General features: G+C 54.5%; 2 protein-coding genes across 3 annotated transcripts in view; one reads left to right on the top strand and one right to left on the bottom strand.

Annotated features, from left to right (window-relative positions):
* The window catches only part of LOC122556884 (RELT-like protein 2), a 33,053-nt gene extending 25,592 nt beyond the window's left edge, over nucleotides 1–7,461 (bottom strand). The window contains exons 1-3 of the mRNA XM_087995036.1: nucleotides 6,868–7,461; nucleotides 3,385–3,460; nucleotides 1,900–2,108 (exon numbers count right to left, since the gene is read on the bottom strand). Coding sequence (XP_087851162.1) covers nucleotides 1,900–2,095 — 196 coding nt within the window. The 5' untranslated portion in view covers nucleotides 2,096–2,108; nucleotides 3,385–3,460; nucleotides 6,868–7,461. The remainder of the gene's footprint in view (nucleotides 1–1,899; nucleotides 2,109–3,384; nucleotides 3,461–6,867) is intronic.
* Nucleotides 7,462–10,748: 3,287 nt separating this feature from the next.
* Nucleotides 10,749–21,522, top strand: part of hdac3 (histone deacetylase 3) — a 66,292-nt gene continuing 55,518 nt past the window's right edge. The window contains exon 1 of one of the 2 annotated variants that reach the window (XM_087995140.1): nucleotides 10,749–10,826. In XM_087995140.1, the coding sequence (XP_087851266.1) occupies nucleotides 10,772–10,826 (55 nt within the window). In that variant the 5' untranslated portion in view covers nucleotides 10,749–10,771. The remainder of the gene's footprint in view (nucleotides 10,827–21,522) is intronic. The other variant, XM_087995141.1, reaches the window with a different exon arrangement.

Genomic DNA, 21,522 nt, shown 5'->3' with positions numbered 1-21,522 from the left:
CCATCAGCCCCGACATCTTCCAAAACAGCATACTTGTTTGAAATGGGTATATCCACAAAAGACTCCTGTTCAAGCTGCCTACCTCTCTTACCCTTCCTGGAGTTAACCCATCTATGTGACTGTATCTGAGACTTTCCCCCCTTCCTATAACTGCCATCCATCACATACTGTAGCTATTGCAAATTCCTCATCGCTTCTATTTGTCTCTCCAACCGATCCACTCGATCTGATAAGATTGGCATCCAACAGCATTTATGGCAGATATAATCCGCAGTAACCCTTAAACTCTCTTTAAACTCCCACATCTGGCAAGAAATACATATCATTGTAAAGGCCATTTTTGCTCCTTCACAATCTACAGACCCAGAAAATAACATCGTCTTATTCCTCTACAAACACTGCCCCTGGTTAAATTAATAGCTATGGCTTATATTTTAAGAGACTTACCTCCAAAAACATATAATCAAGAAAGAATCCACTGGACCCACTACTGCAGCCTTTCTCTTGGACAGACTTAAAGCAACAATTTACTTATCTGATTCTGTGCTGTGAACTTCGCCCAACAGTTCCTCCAAGATTAGTTGTGAATTTCACTGTTTGTTAATTTCCCCAGATGCACTCCGATGTCCAGCGATACACGAATTCAAAAACAGCAAAGGCGGTAACTGTGCAGGTTTTTGTTCTCTCTCTCTCTCTCTCTCTCCTGCACTGTCCTCACCATGTGCTTCCTTTGTCTGTTCTTCTCCTTTTAAACTGCTGTTGTTTTGACTTTTTTTTCCAAAGTTCTAAAACAATGCAACAGCATATAAATCAGTGGTTGCTGCTCCTGGAATTTGAGGAAATCACCTCCAACACCTAAAATACCTCAAAAAAAGGAGCGGCTCTTCCAGCCAGAAATTTTTCCCGTCCTCCATCTTGGATTACCCAGAATCCTAGCTAGTTTAAGGATAAAAGCAATAAAGCTTTTAGGATTGAGACGAGCAGAAATGTCTTCACTCAGAGGGTGGGGAGTCTGTGGAATTCATTACCACAGAAAGTGGTTGAGGCCAAAACATTGTGTTTTCAAGGAAGAGGTAGATAGAGCTCTTGTTAGGGATCAAAGAATAAGTGGGGAGGGTGGAATTGGGGTATTGTGCTCAATGATCAGCCATGATCATATTGAAAGGTGGAGCAGGCTCGAGGGGTTGAATAGCCTACTACTACTCCTATCTTTCATGTTTTTATGATGGACAACAGATGCTGACATTTAACCTTGGGGGGAGAAAGGTTTGGACTTCATACACTTGCATGCATGGAAAACCTAACCAAGCACAGAAACAACATCTACATTGATATCACTAAAATAAAACCAAGAACTGCAGATGCTGGAAATCCAAAACAAAAACAGAATGCTTCGATGAATGGTCACTGGACCTGAAACGTTGGCTCTGCTTTCCCTGCACAGATTCTGCGAGACCTGTTGAGCTTCCCCAGCAATTTCTGTTTTTGTTCTGCACTGATATGCTTTGGTTCCCATCTGCAAATCAGCCTCTTCAGAAAAAAAGAAGAAAGAAACTTCTTTCTTTCCAGTGGCCCAGTGGTTAGCACTGCTGCCTCACAGCGCCAGAGACCCGGGTTCAATTCCTGCCTCAGGTGACTGACTGTGGAGTTTGCACGTTCTCCCCGTGTCTGCATGGGTTTCCTCCGGGTGCTCCGGTTTCCTCCCACAGTTCAAAGATGTGCAGGTCAGGTGAATTGGCCATACTAAGGTGCCCGTCGTGTTAGGTAAGGGATAAATGTAGGGGTATGGGTGGGTTGCGCTTCGGCGGGTCGGCGTGGACTTGTTGGGCCGCTGGGCCTGTTTCCACACTGTAATGTAATCTAATCTAAAAAAAAATTGCCCTACTAAACTGTACGGACCATCTGGTGGAACAGTGTCCTCTTGTTCTGCGTCCATCTCCCGTGATGTCCGGCAGTGATAGCCCTTCTCCTTCAAGATGTGGCATAGCAGGACGCCCATTAGCCCCATCACAAAGAACACCAGAACCAGCAGCAAAATGGTGTAGAGGTTTTGAGGATGAGCTGTCACCTCTTCAATTTCCCCATGATTCTCCATCTTCTACACTCTCCTATAGAAACAAAAACCAAATAATCTTTTAATGAGAATTTCTTGATTTTCTTTAAAATGGTGTAAATTAAAAATCCTGGTTGAATTGTAACTCGCAACACTTTCACATCACAATGACATCTTGGCAAGAGAGTGATACTAATCAACCACACTAGTCCACAGACCATCACAGAAGTATAAATGACCAACTGAGTCCCTAAGGTGGTTAATTTGCCTGAGTTTAGTCACTATTTAAGATAAAAGACATTCACAACCAGGTTTCATTGATAAACAGAAAAATAAAACCTACTTATGAGAAAAAAGCTTATCCTTTAACAAGTGGTGAAATGGATCATGGATTACTATTTTTCAGACTTAAAGTGTATCTCCTTTAAATCCAAATTCACACATATTCATTCATAAATAGGACAAAAAAGACAGACAGTTCTGCAGAAATATCATGGATAGAAAACAAAGTCAAAATTCTGTGCATCAAGAATCCAAACCACACGAATGTGGGAACTTGGCAATGTGAGATGACCTTTTCACAATTATTCTATTTTCGGATGATATCACATTGGTCCTCAACTGCAGAAGATTCTTAAATTGGTAGCCATTCAGTCAGACCTAGGTCTTTGTTTGAGTTGGAAGTTGTTCTTTTTGAAGTGTTTTGGTTTCTTTTTCATTTCCAGAGGGTATCAGACTGAGAGCGATAGGGAGAAACTAGTCTGACTTGCAAGCTCTTTGGAGGTCTGAGTGCAACTTCCCTCTCTCAGTTCTGTGACAAACTGTTTTTCAACTCCAAAAATTGTTACGTGGCAGTTTTATCATTAAACCAGGAGCATCTGATGCCAGTCTTTCTCACAAAAATATCAAATCCAGCTTCTCAAACAGTTACATAAATGACCTTGTCTAAGCAATAAGTGAAAACCACAAAGTTTCACTATTAATCTTTGAGTTGTTAAAAACAAAGGTGTATTCCCTGTCGCACTGCAGTGTCTAAACCTCTATTATGCCCATTTTGTGTTTCCAAAAAAATGCAGTCTTTACAACAGGTCATTGGTCGGTTGAGGAGTTTTGCACAAGATCATGTGGTGTAAGCAGGAACTTGAACAACTGTAATGGGGCGTTTCTGAACAAGTCACATTCAGACAAGACCATTCAGCCCACGGAGCCTGTTCTGCCCCACAATTAAATCCTGGCTGATATCCACATCAACTTCATTTTAAGTGGCTAGTTAGTTTAGTTGGCTAAAAGTGTGATGTGGAATAATGCTAAGAGCATTGGCATGTACTTACTTTGGTTCTTTCCGCTTGCCTAGGCCCACAGTGATATTGTAGCATAAGCCATGAGAAACGGGTCTTTGGTGGATTGCTGCAAAGGGTAAAAGACGTGGGAGGTAATACACAGCTACAAAGAACGGTATAAACTAAAGGGCAATGTTCTAAAGAGTGGGCAGGAACAGAGGCCTGGGTGCAGAGTTCTCTCTAATTTTCTGATGGCTGTGTGGGCCTCTGAGCCACACATATAGCAGCAACCTCTGAAACTTGAAATCAATGGCACGATCAGCATGCAAACACCAACCACTGTGCGTGGAATTTCAGTTACATCACACTGTAAACTTTTGCTATAAATTCTGTGTCTTACAATTGTGTCCTCCACAACCACCTGATGAAGGAGCAGTGCTCTGAAAGCTAGTGCTTCAAATTAAACCTGTTGGACTATAACCTGGTATTGTGTGATTTTTAACTTCAGTTATATGGAATGATTAGGGAAACTGACACTGTTTTCCTTGGAATGGCAAAGGCTAAGAGAAAATTTGATTGAAGTTTTCAAACTCACGGTCTGGATATGGTGGAACGGAGAAATTGTTGCTGCTCATAAACAGATCAAAAACCAGAGAGCACAATTTTAAAGTGTTTTTGCAAAAGAAGCAAGTGTGAGGTGAGAAAGATCTTTCTCAGTCAGCAGTAGTTACGGAATGGAATGCACTGCCTGGAGGCAGGTTCAAATGAGACATTCAGGAGGGCATTGGATTCTTATTTAAATCAAGACAATGTATAGGGTAATGGGGAAAGGCAGGAAATTTGGTATGAAGTTAAAATGCTTTTGGAGCCAAAGCAGACACAATGGGCAAATGACCGGAACAATTCAATGATTCTGTGAGAGCAGAGAAAGATGCTGTACCATCTACTGCAGCTGCCAACCTATCCAGATGTCTTGAATCCTGCTCACCTCTGAGATCAAATGAAAATAGCCAAGAGACTGGGGAGAAGAACATACATCCTTCCTCCTTTACGATTAAATTCCTTAGCATAAGCTTCGTGTAAAAAGTGGGACGTTTGACTTTTTTTGTTCATGGTATGTGGGCGTTGACACCGAGGATAGTGTTTATTCCCCACTCCTAGATGCTCAGGGCACTGTGAAGAGTCAATTTACTTTCAGCTTGGAGATACTCAAATAATAGAAGTCCACCTACTACTTGATTCATTTGCTTTTGTTCTGTATCTTTCAATATCTTATCCAAAAATATTCAACAAACACATCGAGTTAGACCCCATCTACCACCCCTGAGAAAAAGAACGGGGAGTGACTTCACCACAGGAAATGACATCACCAACCCAAAGAAACCCAAACATATAAATAGAAAGCAGGAATTATCAGCAGTGCTTTGCCTGAGGTCCACTGATGATGTTCTGGATCAGTGGTGCTGGAAGAGCACAGCAATTCAGGCAGCATCCGAGGACAGGCAAAATCTCAGTGGTGCTGGAAGAGCACAGCAATTCAGGCAGCATCCGAGGACAGGCAAAATCTGGATGCTGCCTGAATTGCTGTGCTCTTCCAGCACCACTGATCCAGAATCTGGTTTCCAGCATCTGCAGTCATTGTTTTTACCCCACTGACGATGTTACCTAGTAGGGTGACAAAACGTCTGGAAATGAACCTTCCAGCTCAGCGCGCAAACCTACATCCAGAACCTCAACCTGAGCTACAAATCTTCTCAAAACTCACTGATATTCATCAACTTAAGTCTGAAAAGTTTCAATTTAATCACAGCCCCAACAAAATTTGAGAAAAACTCCAGATTCCTACTACCATCTTCATGTAGATATACTTACTGCCATCAGCCCTGAATGGTCTAGTTCTAATTTTAAGGTCACATGTTCCCTGCATTGTAAAAATATTTTTCTCTATTGACATAATAAATCTTTAATCATCTTAAACTGTTACTTGATCACCTTTTAAATTGTACTCAAAACAGAACACAAGCTAGCCAATGGAACCTGCCCCTATAGTTTAACTCCTTTAACCCTCATATCATAGTGTATAAGGTGAAGGCCATTCGGTCCATCAGTCTGCTCTGCCATTCAGTCACAGCTGCTATGTTTCTCACTCCCATCATCCTGGTGAAGTGAGCATTTTGCTTTCTCCAAGGCTCATATATCGTTCCTGAGATGTTTTTATCAGAACTAAACATAGCACTATCAAACAAAAATATAAGTTAGTTTGGAGGGGCAGTGCTGATGGAGTGCTGCACAGTTTGGAGGGGCATTGTTGAAGGAATGCTAAACCATTGCAGTGCTGAGGAAAAGGTTGGAGGGACAGTGCTGAAGGAAAAATCACCAGACAGAAGTGGGTACTGCAGATGCTGGAAATTAGAGTCTGGATTAGAGTGGTGCTGGAAAAGCACAGCAGGTCAGGCAGCATCTGAGGAGCAGGAAAATCAATGGTTCGGGCAAAAGCCCTTCATCAGGATGGCAGATCAGCAATCTTGATGAAGGGCTTTTGCCTAAAACATTTTCCAGCACCACTCTAATCTAGTGCTGGAGGAAAGTTGCATTGTTGCAGGTGTACAGCTGAGGGCATGCTGCACTGTCAGAGGACCTATACTGAAGGAGCGCTACTCTCTCAGAGGGTCAGGAGTACTACACTGTCAGAGAGGCAGTAATCAAGGAGCAATACATTTCAAAGGATCAATACTAGGCAGCACTACACTACTGGGAAGTCAGATCTGAGGGAGCACTATATTGTTGGAAGGTCAGATGTGAGGGAGCACCACATTGTTGGAAGGTCAGACCTGAGGGAGTGCTTCATGTTGGAGGGTGACTTCTGGGAGTACACTGCACGTTGGAGGAGGTGTTGTATTTTGAATGTGAAAAGAGGCTCATCTCCCTCAGTTACATGCAAATGGATTCGCTCAGATTAAAACGGATTCAACCAGAAAATCTAGTCATCTTCACATTGTCGAAGGTTTGTGATTTAAACATTACACTTCAACAGTATTGCACTGAGTTTAAGTGCATTAGGATGTCCCGATGTGGTGAAAGATGCTATGTAAATTCAGGCAATTTCTTTCTTTATAAACGAACGAAGATCATTGTCCAAGATCAGGAAGGCTTTACATAAAACCGCTTCGGCAACTTCGCTTTATGGGGACAGGTTCCTCTCATTGTTGGGTCTAAGCTGAAACTGATCCCGTCCTGACACTCACTTCCCTCACCTCACTGAGCACATTTACAATTTACAACAGTGTGCCAACTGTTCAAATGGGTATCAGGAAGGACCGTGAATATACCTTATACAAGTGTAGCAGATTCCTGGCAGGGGGGAAAAAAATGACATGAGACTTTTGTGAATCACTTCGAAGTTATAAAACATCAGGACGTAGGGAGCTTTCAAACACACAGGTACAAAGTGCCCACTGCAAAGCAAATTAAATTAAATTCAGCATCTCTTCTGTAAACTCAGGTCATTCAATGAATCGTTGCAATAATACCAACCTTGACTTGATCCCGAGGACTAAATCCCGTTGTGTTTACTCTGGTTCCTCACGTTGACGTCAAGTGTCATTGCATCTCGTACGTTCTGGGATTCTAAAAATGCACATCTGCTTACTCTGTCAGTCCCACCTCCTGCAAGCTGCACGTATTAAAATCCCAAACTTGGTGTCACTTACTCACTGCATCTTAACTAACCTTGTCCTCTGCCCCCTCTCACAATGCTCTGCCCCGTCTCCTGAATGGGTTAAACTGCAGGGAATAGATTGGGCCACTGCGTCAGCATCATCACAGCGAATCTGAGCGGGTCATGTTGAAGGATACCGGCTTCCTCCGTTCAAGTTAGGCTGCAGAAAGGAACATAGAGAGAGCGTGCAGGGTGATGCAAGTATCTGCTCAGCTCTCCAGTCCCGATCTGTCCTCTCTTACTCCTCTCTATCAGTGTTCTGTTCCATCGCAATTCCAGCTCTTGGCTTCGCTCTTTCAGTCATTAATTTCCTGGGTCTGCAACATCTGGTAGTCGCCACTTCAGCACTTCCTGCGGTATAGGTTGGACCTGCCAGTCACTCACTGGCCTGCTGCATTATAAACATGACCTTCAACTTACTCATTCTCCTGCTCCAGAATCCTGTAGTGGGATTTTTCAACACTCACTCACCTGCTGCAGTAGGGCTGAGACCCATGACTCATTTACCCACTGCTACCTGTCTCAGTTATACTTGGATGAGCCAGCAACCAGATGCTTAAATGGACATCAGCATGTAGAGTGCAGAAGGGCCTCAGGATATCTGTATATTTGGGCACCTGCTGGAAAAGCTCAGCAGGTCTGGCAGCAACTGTGGAGAGAAAGCAGAGTTAACATTTCGGGTCGCATGACCCTTCCTCAAAACTGTATATTTGGGCACCTGCGTGTCCTTGGCCAGAAACATGCAAGTTGATCGACTGGATCCTGAAATGATTGCAAATTATGCAACATGTGCAAACCAGAGTGATAGAATTATAGAGATGTACAACACAGAAACAGACACTTCGGCTCAACTAGTCCATGCTGACCAGCTATCCTAATCTAGTCCCGTTTGCCAGCACATGGCCAATATCCCTCTAAACCCTTCCTATTCATGTACCCATCCAGATGCCTTTTAAATGGTGTAATTGGAGGCTCTGACACTAGACTTGAGCCTGATGCTATTCTAAGCAGAGGGAAGGCAAAGGCCTCCACACTGTCTAACACCTGCTCAAAGCTCTGCAACAGACTAGTTTCTGATATGGTCTCCTGCAGACTTCCACAATGCTCCAAGATCTCTGTACATCACCACATCTGGCCCTTGATACATTCCAGATTTTAATAGCTCCACTTGCCTTCTGCTGCAATTCCCTCTGTAAAACCCACTAACCGATAACTTTTAATGGGGAGGTGATGGCCAAATGGTATTATTGCTGAACTGTTAATCTAGAGACCCAGTAATATTCTGGGGACTGGGGTTCAAATACTGCCACAGCAGATGGTGGAATTTGAATTCAATAAAAATCTGGAAATGAGAGTCCAATGATGACCATGAAACCATTGCCATTTGTCATGAAAACCTATCTGGTTCACTAATGTCCTTCATGGAAAGAAACTGCCATTGTTGTCTGGTCTGGCCTATATGTGACTCCAGACCCACAGCAATGTGGTTGCCTCCTAACTACTGTCTGGGCATATAGGGATGTGCAAAAACTGCTGGCCTAGCCATTGAGACCACATTCTGTGAATGAATAAAATCTTTTCTGTCCTCCTTCACAAGGTTCCTTAAAATTTATTTCTGTAGCTATACTTTTGTTCATCTGTGCTAATATCTGCATATGTGCCTCAGTGTTAAGTTGCATCTGATTTCTGCTTCACTCAGGTTGCTCCAATTAGATTCAATGCCCCTGACATCCTAGAGTGTATAACATTTGTTAAGGAGATTTGGACATTATTGGTAAGACCGACAATGGTGAGCTGCCTTCTTGAACTATACATCATGAGAAGAGAGGGATGATATTAATTCATGAGATGTGGGCGATTATATAAAACATAGACCATAAAACATTACAGAGCAGCACATGCCCTTTGCCCTCGATGTTCCACTGTCCTGTGAAATTGATCTTTTGCCCACCTAATCTGCACCATTCCATTATTATCCATGTGTACGTCCAATGCCCATTTAAATACCTTAACGTTGGTGGGTCCACTACTGTTGCTGGCAGGCCGTTCCATGCCCCTACTACTGAGTAAAGAAACTACCCTACTATCTATCCTAAATCTACCACCCCCAACTTAAAAATATATCCCCTCGTGTGAGCCTTCACCATCTGAGGGAAAAGGCTCTCGCTGACCACCCTATCTAACCTTCTGATTATCTTATACGTCTTGATTAAGTTACCTCTCAACCTTCTTCTCTCCAATGAAAACAGCCTCAGTTTTCTCCGCTTTTCTTCATAAGACGTTCCTTCCATATCAGGCAACATCCTAGTAAATCTTCTCTGAACCCTTTCCAAAACTTCCCCATCCTTCCTATAATGCGGTGACCAGAACTGTATGCAATACTCCAGGTACAGCCTTACCAGTGTTGTGTACAGCTGAAGCATGACCACATGGTTCTGTAGCTCAATCCCCATACCATTAAATGCCAACACACCATATGCCTTCTTAACAATCCTATCAACCTGGGTGGCAATTTTCAGGGAATTATGCACCAGGACACAAAGATCTCTCAGTTCATCTATACTGCCAAGAATTTTACCAGTAGCCCAGTACTCTGCATTCCTGTTACTTCTTCCGAAGTGAACCACCACACGTTTCTGCATTAACCTCCATTTATCATTTCTCAGCCCAGCTCTGTATCATATCTATTTCCCTCTGTAACCCACAACATCCTTCGGCACTATCCACAACTCTGCCTACCTTAGTGTCATCCGCATATTTACTAACCCATCCTTCTTTGCCAACATCCAGGTCATTGATTAAAATGAGAAACAGCAGTGGCCCCAAAATAGATCCTTGTGACACACCACTGGCAACTGAGCTCCATGATGAACATTTCCCATCAACCACAACCCTCTGACTTCTTTCAGCTAGCCAATTTCTGATCCATAGTTGTCCTTGAGCTGGTGATGGTTAGCTGCTTCTTTAAATGCTGTCATTAGGGAGGTATGAATGCTGTGCTGACAGGGAGGGTGAAGAATTTTAAGGAATTATCTAACTGAAGTCTTCAAGATATTAACAAGAAAAGGCAGGTTAGATAACCTATTATCACTAGTTGGAGATTCCAGAACTAGGGGGCACAATCTAAAAATTAGGACCAGACCATTCAGGAGCAATATTAACAATCACTTCTCCACACAGAATGGTAGCGCTTTGGAACTCTATTCCACAGGTGGCAGTGGATGCTGGATTAATTGTTGATTTTAGATCTGATTTGATACATATTTGTTTAGCAAAGACATTAAGGGAAACAGACCAAAGACAGGTATATGAAATTGAGCCATATATCAGCCATTGTTTGGGGGGGGGCAGGCTCAAAGGGCTGAATGGCCTACTCCAGTTCTTATGGTCCTGAGATTGCTAACCCCTGAATCTAAATTTGAGCCTGACCCTGGCCTGGGCTCTTTTAGGGAATTCTCATTTTCACCTCGAAATGTTGCATTGCCCTTCTATTTGACTCTGCCCCTTGGTCCCAATGTCAGGGCTGGGACTCAGCCTGACCCTTGAACCCTGTCACCTCCCCGTTGCCAGGGGAGACGCGGTGCTGTCACCACCGAACCCGTACGTCAGATTTGGCCCCGCGTGACGTCAGTACGCAGCGGGCACGAGCGTCCGACGTAGGGCGAGTTGACGTCGTACGTACGTGCGCGGGCGGGAGTCGGGGCTGCGGGCCGGCGCGCCATGTCCAGGAAGGTCTCTTACTTTTATGACCCAGATGTGGGCAACTTCCACTACGGTCAGTGAGGGGGAGGGGCAACACTGGGGAGAAGGGTAAGGGGTACAGAGACTGGGGGGATCAGGGTAGGGGACTGGGGGAGGGGGATCAGTGTAGGGGAGTCAGTGTAGGGGACTGGGGGGGATCAGTGTAGGGGACTGGGGGAGGGGGGTCAGTGTAGGGGACTGGGGGAGGGGGGTCAGTGTAGGGGACTGGGGGAGGGGGGTCAGTGTAGGGGACTGGGGGGGTCAGTGTAGGGGACTGGGGGGGGGGATCAGTGTAGGGGACTGGGGGGGATCAGTGTAGGGGACTGGGGGGGATCAGTGTAGGGGACTGGGGGGGATCAGTGTAGGAGACTGGGGGGGATCAGTGTAGGAGACTGGGGGAGGGGGGTCAGTGTAGGGGACTGGGGGTCAGTGTAGGGGACTGGGGGGGGATCAGTGTAGGGGACTGGGGGGGATCAGTGTAGGGCACTGGGGGGGTTCAGTGTAGGGGACTAGGGGGGGATCAGTGTAGGGGACTGGGGGGGATCAGTGTAGGGGACTGGGGGGGGATCAGTGTAGGGGACTGGGGGGGGATCAGTGTAGGGGACTGGGGGGGGATCACTGTAGGGGACTGGGGGAGGGGTCAGTGTAGGGGACTGGGGTCAGTGTAGGGGACTGGGGGGGGTTCAGTGTAGGGGACTGGGGTCAGTGTAGGGGACTGGGGTCAGTGTAGGGGACTGGGGGGGTCAGTGAAAGGGACTGGGGGGGTCAGTGTAGGGGACTGGGGGGGGGTCAGTGTAGGGGACTGGGGGAGGGGGGTCAGTGTAGGGGACTGGGGGAGGGGGATCAGTGTAGGGGAGTCAGTGTAGGGGACTGGGGGGGATCAGTGTAGGGGACTGGGGGGGATCAGTGTAGGGGACTGGGGGGGATCAGTGTAGGGGACTGGGGGGGATCAGTGTAGGGGACTGGGGGGGGATCAGTGTAGGGGACTGGGGGGGGATCAGTGTAGGGCACTGGGGGGGTTCAGTGTAGGGGACTGGGGGGGATCAGTGTAGGGGACTGGGGGGGGATCAGTGTAGGGGACTGGGGGGGGATCAGTGTAGGGGACTGGGGGGGGATCAGTGTAGGGGACTGGGGGGGATCAGTGTAGGGGACTGGGGGGGATCAGTGTAGGGGACTGGGGGGGGATCAGTGTAGGGGACTGGGGGGGGATCAGTGTAGGGGACTGGGGGAGGGTGTTCAGTGTAGGGGACTGGGGGGATCAGTGTAGGGGACTGGGGGGGGATCAGTGTAGGGGACTGGGGGGGTTCAGTGTAGGGGACTAGGGGGGGGATCAGTATAGGGGACTGGGGGGGATCAGTGTAGGGGACTGGGGGGGGTTCAGTGTAGGGGACTGGGGGGGGGTCAGTGTAGGGGACTGGGGGGGGGTCAGTGTAGGGGACTGGGGGGGATCAGTGTAGGGGACTAGGGGGGGATCAGTGTAGGGGACTGGGGGGGATCAGTGTAGGGGACTGGGGGAGTTCAGTGTAGGGGACTGGGGGAGTTCAGTGTAGGGGACTGGGGGGGGTTCAGTGTAGGGGACTGGGGGAGGGGTCAGTGTAGGGGACTGGGGTCAGTGTAGGGGACTGGGGTCAGTGTAGGGGACTGGGGGGGGTTCAGTGTAGGGGATGGGGGGGGTTCAGTGTAGGGGACTGGGGGGGTTTCAGTGAAGGGGACTGGGGGGGGGTTCAGTGTAGGGGACTGGGGGGGGGGTCAGTGTAGGGGACTGGGGTCAGTGTAGGGGACTGGGGGGGGTCAGTGTAGGGGACAGGGTGGTTCAGTGTAGGGGACAGGGGGGGATCAGTGTAGGGGACTGGGGGGGATCAGTGGAGGGGACTGGGGGGGATCAGTGGAGGGGACTGGGGGGGATCAGTGGAGGGGACTGGGGGGGGTCAGTGTAGGTGACTGGGGGGGTTCAGTGTAGGGGACTGGGGGGGGTTCAGTGTAGGGGACTGGGGGGGGTTCAGTGTAGGGGACTGGGGGGGGTTCAGTGTAGGGGACGGGGGGGTTCAGTGTAGGGGACTGGGGGGGTCAGTGTAGGGGACTGGGGGGAATCAGTGTAGGGGACTGGGGGGGTCAGTGTAGGGGACTGGGGGGGTCAGTGTAGGGGACTGGGGGGGGGTCAGTGTAAGGGACTGGGGGAGGGGTCAGTGTAAGGGACTGGGGGAGGGGTCAGTGTAGGGGACTGGGGTCAGTGTAGGGGACTGGGGGGGGTTCAGTGTAGGGGACTGGGGTCAGTGTAGGGGACTGGGGGGGGTTCAGTGTAGGGGACTGGGGGGGGTTCAGTGTAGGGGACTGGGGGGGGGGTTCAGTACTGGGGGGGGGTTCAGTGTAGGGGACTGGGGGGGTTCAGTGTAGGGGACTGGAGGGGTCAGTGTAGGGGACTGGGGGGGTCAGTGTAGGGGACTGGGGGGGGTCAGTGTAGGGGACTGGGGGGGGTCAGTGTAGGGGACTGGGGGGGGTCAGTGTAGGGGACTGGGGGAGGGGTCAGTGTAGGGGACTGGGGTCAGTGTACGGGACTGGGGGGGATTCAGTGTAGGGGACTGGGGTCAGTGCAGGGGACTGGGGGGGTCAGTGAAGGGGACTGGGGGGGTCAGTGAAGGGGACTGGGGGGGGGTCAGTGAAGGGGACTGGGGGGGGTCAGTGTAGGGGACTGGGGGGGGTCAGTGTAGGGGACGGGGGGGGTTCAGTGTAGGGGACTGGGGGTTTCAGTGTAGGGGACTGGGGGGGTTCAGTGTAGGGGACTGGGGGGGTTCAGTGTAGGGGACTGGGGGACTGGGGTCAGTGTAGGGGACTGGGGGGGGGTCAGTGTAGGGGACTGGGGGGGATCAGTGTAGGGGACTGGGGGGGATCAGTGTAGGGGACTGGGGGGGTTCAGTGTAGGGGACTGGGGTCAGTGTACGGGACTGGGGGGGTCAGTGTAGGGGACTGGGGGAGGTTCAGTGTAGGGGACTGGGGGGGGTTCAGAGTAGGGGACTAGGGGGGGTTCAGTGTAGGGGACTGGGGGGGGTTCAGTGTAGGGGACTGGGGGGGTTCAGTGTAGGGGACTGGGGAGGGGTTCAGTGTAGGGGACTGGGGAGGGGTTCAGTGTAGGGGACTGGGGGGGGTTTAGTGTAGGGGACTGGGGGGGTTCAGTGTAGGGGACTGGGAGGGTTCAGTTTAGGGGACTGGGGGGGGTTCAGTGTAGGGGACTGGGGAGGGGTTCAGTGTAGGGGACTGGGGGGGGTTCAGTGTAGGGGACTGGGGGGGTTCAGTGTAGGGGACTGGGGGGGGTTCAGTGTAGGGGACTGGGGGGGGTTCAGTGTAGGGGACTGGGGGGGGTTCAGTGTAGGGGACTGGGGGGGGGTTCAGTGTAGGGGACTGGGGGGGGGTTCAGTGTAGGGGACGGGGGGGTTCAGTGTAGGGGACGGGGGGGTTCAGTGTAGGGGACTGGGGGGGTCAGTGTAGGGGACTGGGGGGGATCAGTGTAGCGGACTGGGGGGGTCAGTGTAGGGGACTGGGGGGGTCAGTGTAGGGGACTGGGGGGGGGGTCAGTGTAGGGGACTGGGGGAGGGGTCAGTGTAGGGGACTGGGGTCAGTGTAGGGGACTGGGGGGGGTTCAGTGTAGGGGACTGGGGTCAGTGTAGGGGACTGGGGTCAGTGTAGGGGACTGGGGGGGTCAGTGAAAGGGACTGGGGGGGTCAGTGTAGGGGACTGGGGGGGGGTCAGTGTAGGGGACTGGGGGAGGGGGGTCAGTGTAGGGGACTGGGGGAGGGGGATCAGTGTAGGGGAGTCAGTGTAGGGGACTGGGGGGGATCAGTGTAGGGGACTGGGGGGGATCAGTGTAGGGGACTGGGGGGGATCAGTGTAGGGGACTGGGGGGGATCAGTGTAGGGGACTGGGGGGGGATCAGTGTAGGGGACTGGGGGGGGATCAGTGTAGGGGACTGGGGGGGATCAGTGTAGGGCACTGGGGGGGTTCAGTGTAGGGGACTAGGGGGGGATCAGTGTAGGGGACTGGGGGGGATCAGTGTAGGGGACTGGGGGGGGATCAGTGTAGGGGACTGGGGGGGGATCAGTGTAGGGGACTGGGGGGGATCAGTGTAGGGGACTGGGGGGATCAGTGTAGGGGACTGGGGGGGGATCAGTGTAGGGGACTGGGGGGGGATCAGTGTAGGGGACTGGGGGAGGGTGTTCAGTGTAGGGGACTGGGGAGGATCAGTGTAGGGGACTGGGGGGGATCAGTGTAGGAGACTGGGGAGGATCAGTGTAGGAGACTGGGGAGGATCAGTGTAGGGGACTGGGGGGGATCAGTGTAGGGGACTGGGGAGGATCAGTGTAGGGGACTGGGGGGGATCAGTGTAGGGGACTGGGGGGGATCAGTGTAGGAGACTGGGGGGGATCAGTGTAGGGGACTGGGGGGGATCAGTGTAGGAGACTGGGGGAGGGGGGTCAGTGTAGGGGACTGGGGGTCAGTGTAGGGGACTGGGGGGGGATCAGTGTAGGGGACTGGGGGTCAGTGTAGGGGACTGGGGGGGGATCAGTGTAGGGGACTGGGGGGGATCAGTGTAGGGCACTGGGGGGGTTCAGTGTAGGGGACTAGGGGGGGATCAGTGTAGGGGACTGGGGGGGATCAGTGTAGGGGACTGGGGGGGGATCAGTGTAGGGGACTGGGGGGGGATCAGTGTAGGGGACTGGGGGGGGATCAGTGTAGGGGACTGGGGGGGGATCAGTGTAGGGGACTGGGGGGGGATCAGTGTAGGGGACTGGGGGGGATCAGTGTAGGGGACTGGGGGGGGATCAGTGTAGGGGACTGGGGGGGGATCAGTGTAGGGGACTGGGGGGGGATCAGTGTAGGGGACTGGGGGGGATCAGTGTAGGGGACTGGGGGGGTTCAGTGTAGGGGACTAGGGGGATCAGTATAGGGGACTGGGGGGGATCAGTGTAGGGGACTGGGGGGGGTTCAGTGTAGGGGACTGGGGGGGGGTCAGTGTAGGGGACTGGGGGGGGGTCAGTGTAGGGGACTGGGGGGGATCAGTGTAGGGGACTAGGGGGGGATCAGTGTAGGGGACTGGGGGGGATCAGTGTAGGGGACTGGGGGAGTTCAGTGTAGGGGACTGGGGGAGTTCAGTGTAGGGGACTGGGGGGGGTTCAGTGTAGGGGACTGGGGGAGGGGTCAGTGTAGGGGACTGGGGTCAGTGTAGGGGACTGGGGTCAGTGTAGGGGACTGGGGGGGGTTCAGTGTAGGGGATGGGGGGGGTTCAGTGTAGGGGACTGGGGGGGTTTCAGTGAAGGGGACTGGGGGGGGGTTCAGTGTAGGGGACTGGGGGGGGGTCAGTGTAGGGGACTGGGGTCAGTGTAGGGGACTGGGGGGGGTCAGTGTAGGGGACAGGGTGGTTCAGTGTAGGGGACAGGGGGGGATCAGTGTAGGGGACTGGGGGGGATCAGTGGAGGGGACTGGGGGGGATCAGTGGAGGGGACTGGGGGGGGTCAGTGTAGGTGACTGGGGGGGTTCAGTGTAGGGGACTGGGGGGGGTTCAGTGTAGGGGACTGGGGGGGGTTCAGTGTAGGGGACTGGGGGGGGTTCAGTGTAGGGGACGGGGGGGTTCAGTGTAGGGGACTGGGGGGGTCAGTGTAGGGGACTGGGGGGAATCAGTGTAGGGGACTGGGGGGGTCAGTGTAGGGGACTGGGGGGGGTCAGTGTAGGGGACTGGGGGGGGGTCAGTGTAAGGGACTGGGGGAGGGGTCAGTGTAAGGGACTGGGGGAGGGGTCAGTGTAGGGGACTGGGGTCAGTGTAGGGGACTGGGGGGGGTTCAGTGTAGGGGACTGGGGTCAGTGTAGGGGACTGGGGGGGGTTCAGTGTAGGGGACTGGGGGGGGTTCAGTGTAGGGGACTGGGGGGGGGGTTCAGTACTGGGGGGGGGTTCAGTGTAGGGGACTGGGGGGGTTCAGTGTAGGGGACTGGAGGGGTCAGTGTAGGGGACTGGGGGGGTCAGTGTAGGGGACTGGGGGGGTCAGTGTAGGGGACTGGGGGGGGTCAGTGTAGGGGACTGGGGGGGGTCAGTGTAGGGGACTGGGGGAGGGGTCAGTGTAGGGGACTGGGGTCAGTGTACGGGACTGGGGGGGATTCAGTGTAGGGGACTGGGGTCAGTGCAGGGGACTGGGGGGGTCAGTGAAGGGGACTGGGGGGGTCAGTGAAGCGGACTGGGGGGGGGTCAGTGAAGGGGACTGGGGGGGGTCAGTGAAGGGGACTGGGGGGGGTCAGTGTAGGGGACTGGGGGGGGTCAGTGTAGGGGACGGGGGGGGTTCAGTGTAGGGGACTGGGGGGTTCAGTGTAGGGACTGGGGGGGTTCAGTGTAGGGGACTGGGGGGGTTCAGTGTAGGGGACTGGGGGACTGGGGTCAGTGTAGGGGACTGGGGGGGGGTCAGTGTAGGGGACTGGGGGGGATCAGTGTAGGGGACTGGGGGGGATCAGTGTAGGGGACTGGGGGGGTTCAGTGTAGGGGACTGGGGTCAGTGTACGGGACTGGGGGGGTCAGTGTAGGGGACTGGGGGAGGTTCAGTGTAGGGGACTGGGGGGGGTTCAGAGTAGGGGACTAGGGGGGGTTCAGTGTAGGGGACTGGGGGGGGGGTTCAGTGTAGGGGACTGGGGGGGTTCAGTGTAGGGGACTGGGGAGGGGTTCAGTGTAGGGGACTGGGGAGGGGTTCAGTGTAGGGGACTGGGGGGGGTTTAGTGTAGGGGACTGGGGGGGTTCAGTGTAGGGGACTGGGAGGGTTCAGTTTAGGGGACTGGGGGGGGTTCAGTGTAGGGGACTGGGGAGGGGTTCAGTGTAGGGGACTGGGGGGGGTTCAGTGTAGGGGACTGGGGGGGTTCAGTGTAGGGGACTGGGGGGGGTTCAGTGTAGGGGACTGGGGGGGGTTCAGTGTAGGGGACTGGGGGGGGTTCAGTGTAGGGGACTGGGGGGGGGTTCAGTGTAGGGGACTGGGGGGGGGTTCAGTGTAGGGGACGGGGGGGTTCAGTGTAGGGGACGGGGGGGTTCAGTGTAGGGGACTGGGGGGGTCAGTGTAGGGGACTGGGGGGGATCAGTGTAGGGGACTGGGGGGGTCAGTGTAGGGGACTGGGGGGGTCAGTGTAGGGGACTGGGGGGGGGGTCAGTGTAGGGGACTGGGGGAGGGGTCAGTGTAGGGGACTGGGGTCAGTGTAGGGGACTGGGGGGGGTTCAGTGTAGGGGACTGGGGTCAGTGTAGGGGACTGGGGTCAGTGTAGGGGACTGGGGGGGTCAGTGAAAGGGACTGGGGGGGGTCAGTGTAGGGGACTGGGGGGGGGTCAGTGTAGGGGACTGGGGGAGGGGTCAGTGTAGGGAACTGGGGTCAGTGTAGGGGACTGGGGGGGGTTCAGTGTAGGGGACTGGGGTCAGTGTAGGGGACTGGGGGGGTCAGTGAAGGGGACTGGGGGGGGGTCAGTGTAGGGGACGGGGGGTTTCAGTGTAGGGGACTGGGGGGGGTTCTGTGTAGGGGACTGGGGGGGATCAGTGTTGGGGACTGGGGGGGATCAGTGTAGGGGACTGGGGGGGTTCAGTGTAGGGGACTGGGGGACTGGGGTCAGTGTAGGGGACTGGGGGACTGGGGTCAGTGTAGGGGACTGGGGGGGTCAGTGTAGGGGACTGGGGGGGGTTCAGTGTAGGGGACTGGGGGGGGTTCAGTGTAGGGGACTGGGGGGGGGATTCAGTGTAGGGGACTGGGGCGGGGGTTCAGTGTAGGGGACTGGGGCGGGGGTTCAGTGTAGGGTACTGGGGGGGGTTCAGTGTAGGGTACTGGGGGGGGTTCAGTGTAGGGGACTGGGGGGGGTTCAGTGTAGGGGACTGGGGGCGGGTTCAGTGTAGGGGACTGGGGGGAGGTTCAGTGTAGGGGACTGGGGGGAGGTTCAGTGTAAGGGACTGGGGGGGTTCAGTGTAGGGGACTGGGGGGGGTTCAGTGTAGGGGATGGGGGGGGTTCAGTGTAGGGGACTGGGGGGGGTCAGTGTAGGGGACTGGGAGAGGGGGGGTCAGTGTTGGGGACTGGGGGGGAATCAGTGTAGGGGACTGGGGGGGATCAGTGTAGGGGACTGTGGGAGGGGGGTCAGTGTAGGGGACTGGGGGGGATCAGTGTAGAGGACTGGGGGGGATCAGTGTAGGGGACTGTGGGGGGTCAGTGTAGGGGACTGTGGGGGGTCAGTGTAGGGGACTGTGGGGGGTCAGTGTAGGGGACTGGGTGAGGGGGTTCAGTGTAGGGGACTGGGAGGGTTCAGTGTATGGGACTGGGAGGGTTCAGTCTAGGGGACTGGGGGGTTCAGTGTAGAGGACGGGGGGGTTCAGTGTAGGGGACTGGGGGAGGGAGGTCAGTGTAGGGGACTGGGGGAGGGTGGGATCAGTGTAGGGGACGGGGGGGGAATCAGAGTAGGGGACGGGGGGGAATCAGTGTAGGGGACTGGGGGGGATCAGTGTAGGGGACTGGGGGGGATCAGTGTAGGGGACTGGGGGGGATCAGTGTAGGGGACTGGGGGGGATCAGTGTAGGGGACTGGGGGGGATCAGTGTAGGGGACTGGGGGGGATCAGTGTGGGGGACTGGGGGGGATCAGTGTAGGGGACAGGGGCGGATCAGTGTAGGGGACGGGGGGGGTTCAGTGTAGGGGACGGGTGGTTCAGTGTAGGGGAATGGGGGGGGTTCAGTGTAGGGGACTGGGGGGTGTTCAGTGTAGGGGTCTGGGGGGGGTCAGTGTAGGGGTCTGGGGGGTTCAGTGTAGGGGACTGGGGGACTGGGGGGTTCAGTGTAGGGGACGGGGGGGGGTTCAGTGTAGCTGACTGGGGGGGGGTTCAGTGTAGGGGACTGGGGAGGGTTCAGTGTAGGGGACTGGGGGGGGGGTTCAGTGTCGGGGACGGGGGGGGTTCATTGTAGGAGACTGGGGGGGGAGGGGGTTCAGTGTAGGAGACTGGGGTTGGTCAGTGCAGGGGACTGGAGGGTTCAGTGCAGGGGACTGTGGGTTGGGGTCACTGTAGGGGACTGTGGGTTGGGGTCACTGTAGGGGACTGTGGGTTGGGGTCAGTGTAGGGGACTGTGGGTTGGGGTCAGTGCAGGGGTTTGGGGGGTCCAGTGCAGGGGTCTGGGGGTGTTCAGTGCAGGGGACTGGGGGGGGTTCATTGCAGGGGACTGGGGGGTTCAGTGTAGGGGACTGGGGGGTTCAGTGTGGAGGACTGGGGGTTCCGTGTAGGGGGCTGAGGGAGGGGGGGCTAAGAGTAGGGGACTGAGGGAGGGGGGTAAGTATAGGGGCTGGGGAAGGGGTGGGTTCAGTGTAGGGGACGGAGGGGTCAGTGTAGGGGATGGGGGGGGTCAGTGTCGGGGACTAGGGGGTTCAGTGTAGGGGACTGGGGAGATCAGTGTAGGGGACTGGGGGGGTTCAGTGTAGGGGACTGGGGGGTTCAGTGTAGGGGACTGGGGGGGGTTCAGTGTAGGGGACTGGGGGGGGTTCAGTGTAGGGGACTGGGGGGGGTTCAGTGTAGGGGACTGGGGGGGTTCAGTGTCGGGGACTGGGGGGGGTCAGTGTAGAGGACTGTGGGAGGGGGGGTCAGTGTAGGGGACTGGGGGAGGGGGGTTCAGTGTAGGGGACTGGGGGGGTCAGTGTAGGGGATGGGGGGGTCAGTGTAGGGGACTAGGGGGTTCAGTGTAGGGGACTGGGGAGATCAGTGTAGGGGACTGGGGGGGATCAGTGTAGGAGACTGGGGGGGATCAGTGTAGGAGACTGGGGGAGGGGGATCAGTGTAGGGGACTGGGGGGGGATCAGTGTAGGGGACTGGGGGGGATCAGTGTAGGGGACTAGGGGGGGGATCAGTGTAGGGGACTGGGGGGGATCAGTGTAGGGGACTGGGGGGGGATCAGTGTAGGGGACTGGGGCGGGATCAGTGTAGGGGACTGGGGGGGATCACTGTAGGGGACTGGGGGGGGATCAGTGTAGGGGACTGGGGGGGGATCATTGTAGGGGACTGGGGGGGATCAGTGTAGGGGACTGGGGGGGTTCAGTGTAGGGGACTAGGGGGGGGATCAGTATAGGGGACTGGGGGGGATCAGTGTAGGGGAGTGGGGGGGATCAGTGTAGGGGACTTGGGGGGTTCAGTCTGGGGGACTGGGGTCAGTGTAGGTGACTGGGGGGGGTCAGTGTAGGGGACTGGGGGGGTCAGTGTAGGGGACTGGGGGGGGGGTTCAGTGTAGGGGACTGGGGGGGTTCAGTGTAGGGGACTGGGGGGGGTTCAGTGTAGGGGACTGGGGGGGGTTCAGTGTAGGGGACTGAGGGGGGTTCAGTGTAGGGGACTGGGGTAGGTTCAGTGTAGGAGACTGGGGGGGGGATTCAGTGTAGGAGACTGGGGGGGGATTCAGTGTAGGAGACTGGGGGGGGTTCAGTGTAGGGGACTGGGGGAGGGGTCAGTGTAGGGGACTGGGGGAGGGGTCAGTGTAGAACACTGGGGTCAGTGTAGGGGACTGGGGGCGTCAGTGTAGGGGACTGGGGGGGATCAGTGTAGGGGACTGGGGGGGTTCAGTGTAGGGGACTGGGGGACTGGGGTCAGTGTAGGGGACTGGGGGACTGGGGTCAGTGTAGGGGACTGGGGGGGTCAGTGTAGGGGACTGGGGGGGGTCCAGTGTAGGGGACTGGGGGGGGTTCAGTGTAGGGGACTGGAGGGGGGTT

The sequence above is a fragment of the Chiloscyllium plagiosum genome, unplaced genomic scaffold (genome assembly GCF_037043375.1).
Source record: "Chiloscyllium plagiosum isolate Xiang-an unplaced genomic scaffold, Cpla_swu_hap1 HiC_scaffold_16, whole genome shotgun sequence".
In the NCBI taxonomy this organism is placed as follows: domain Eukaryota; kingdom Metazoa; phylum Chordata; class Chondrichthyes; order Orectolobiformes; family Hemiscylliidae; genus Chiloscyllium; species Chiloscyllium plagiosum.
This window is presented reverse-complemented; position numbering and strand designations above follow the sequence as displayed.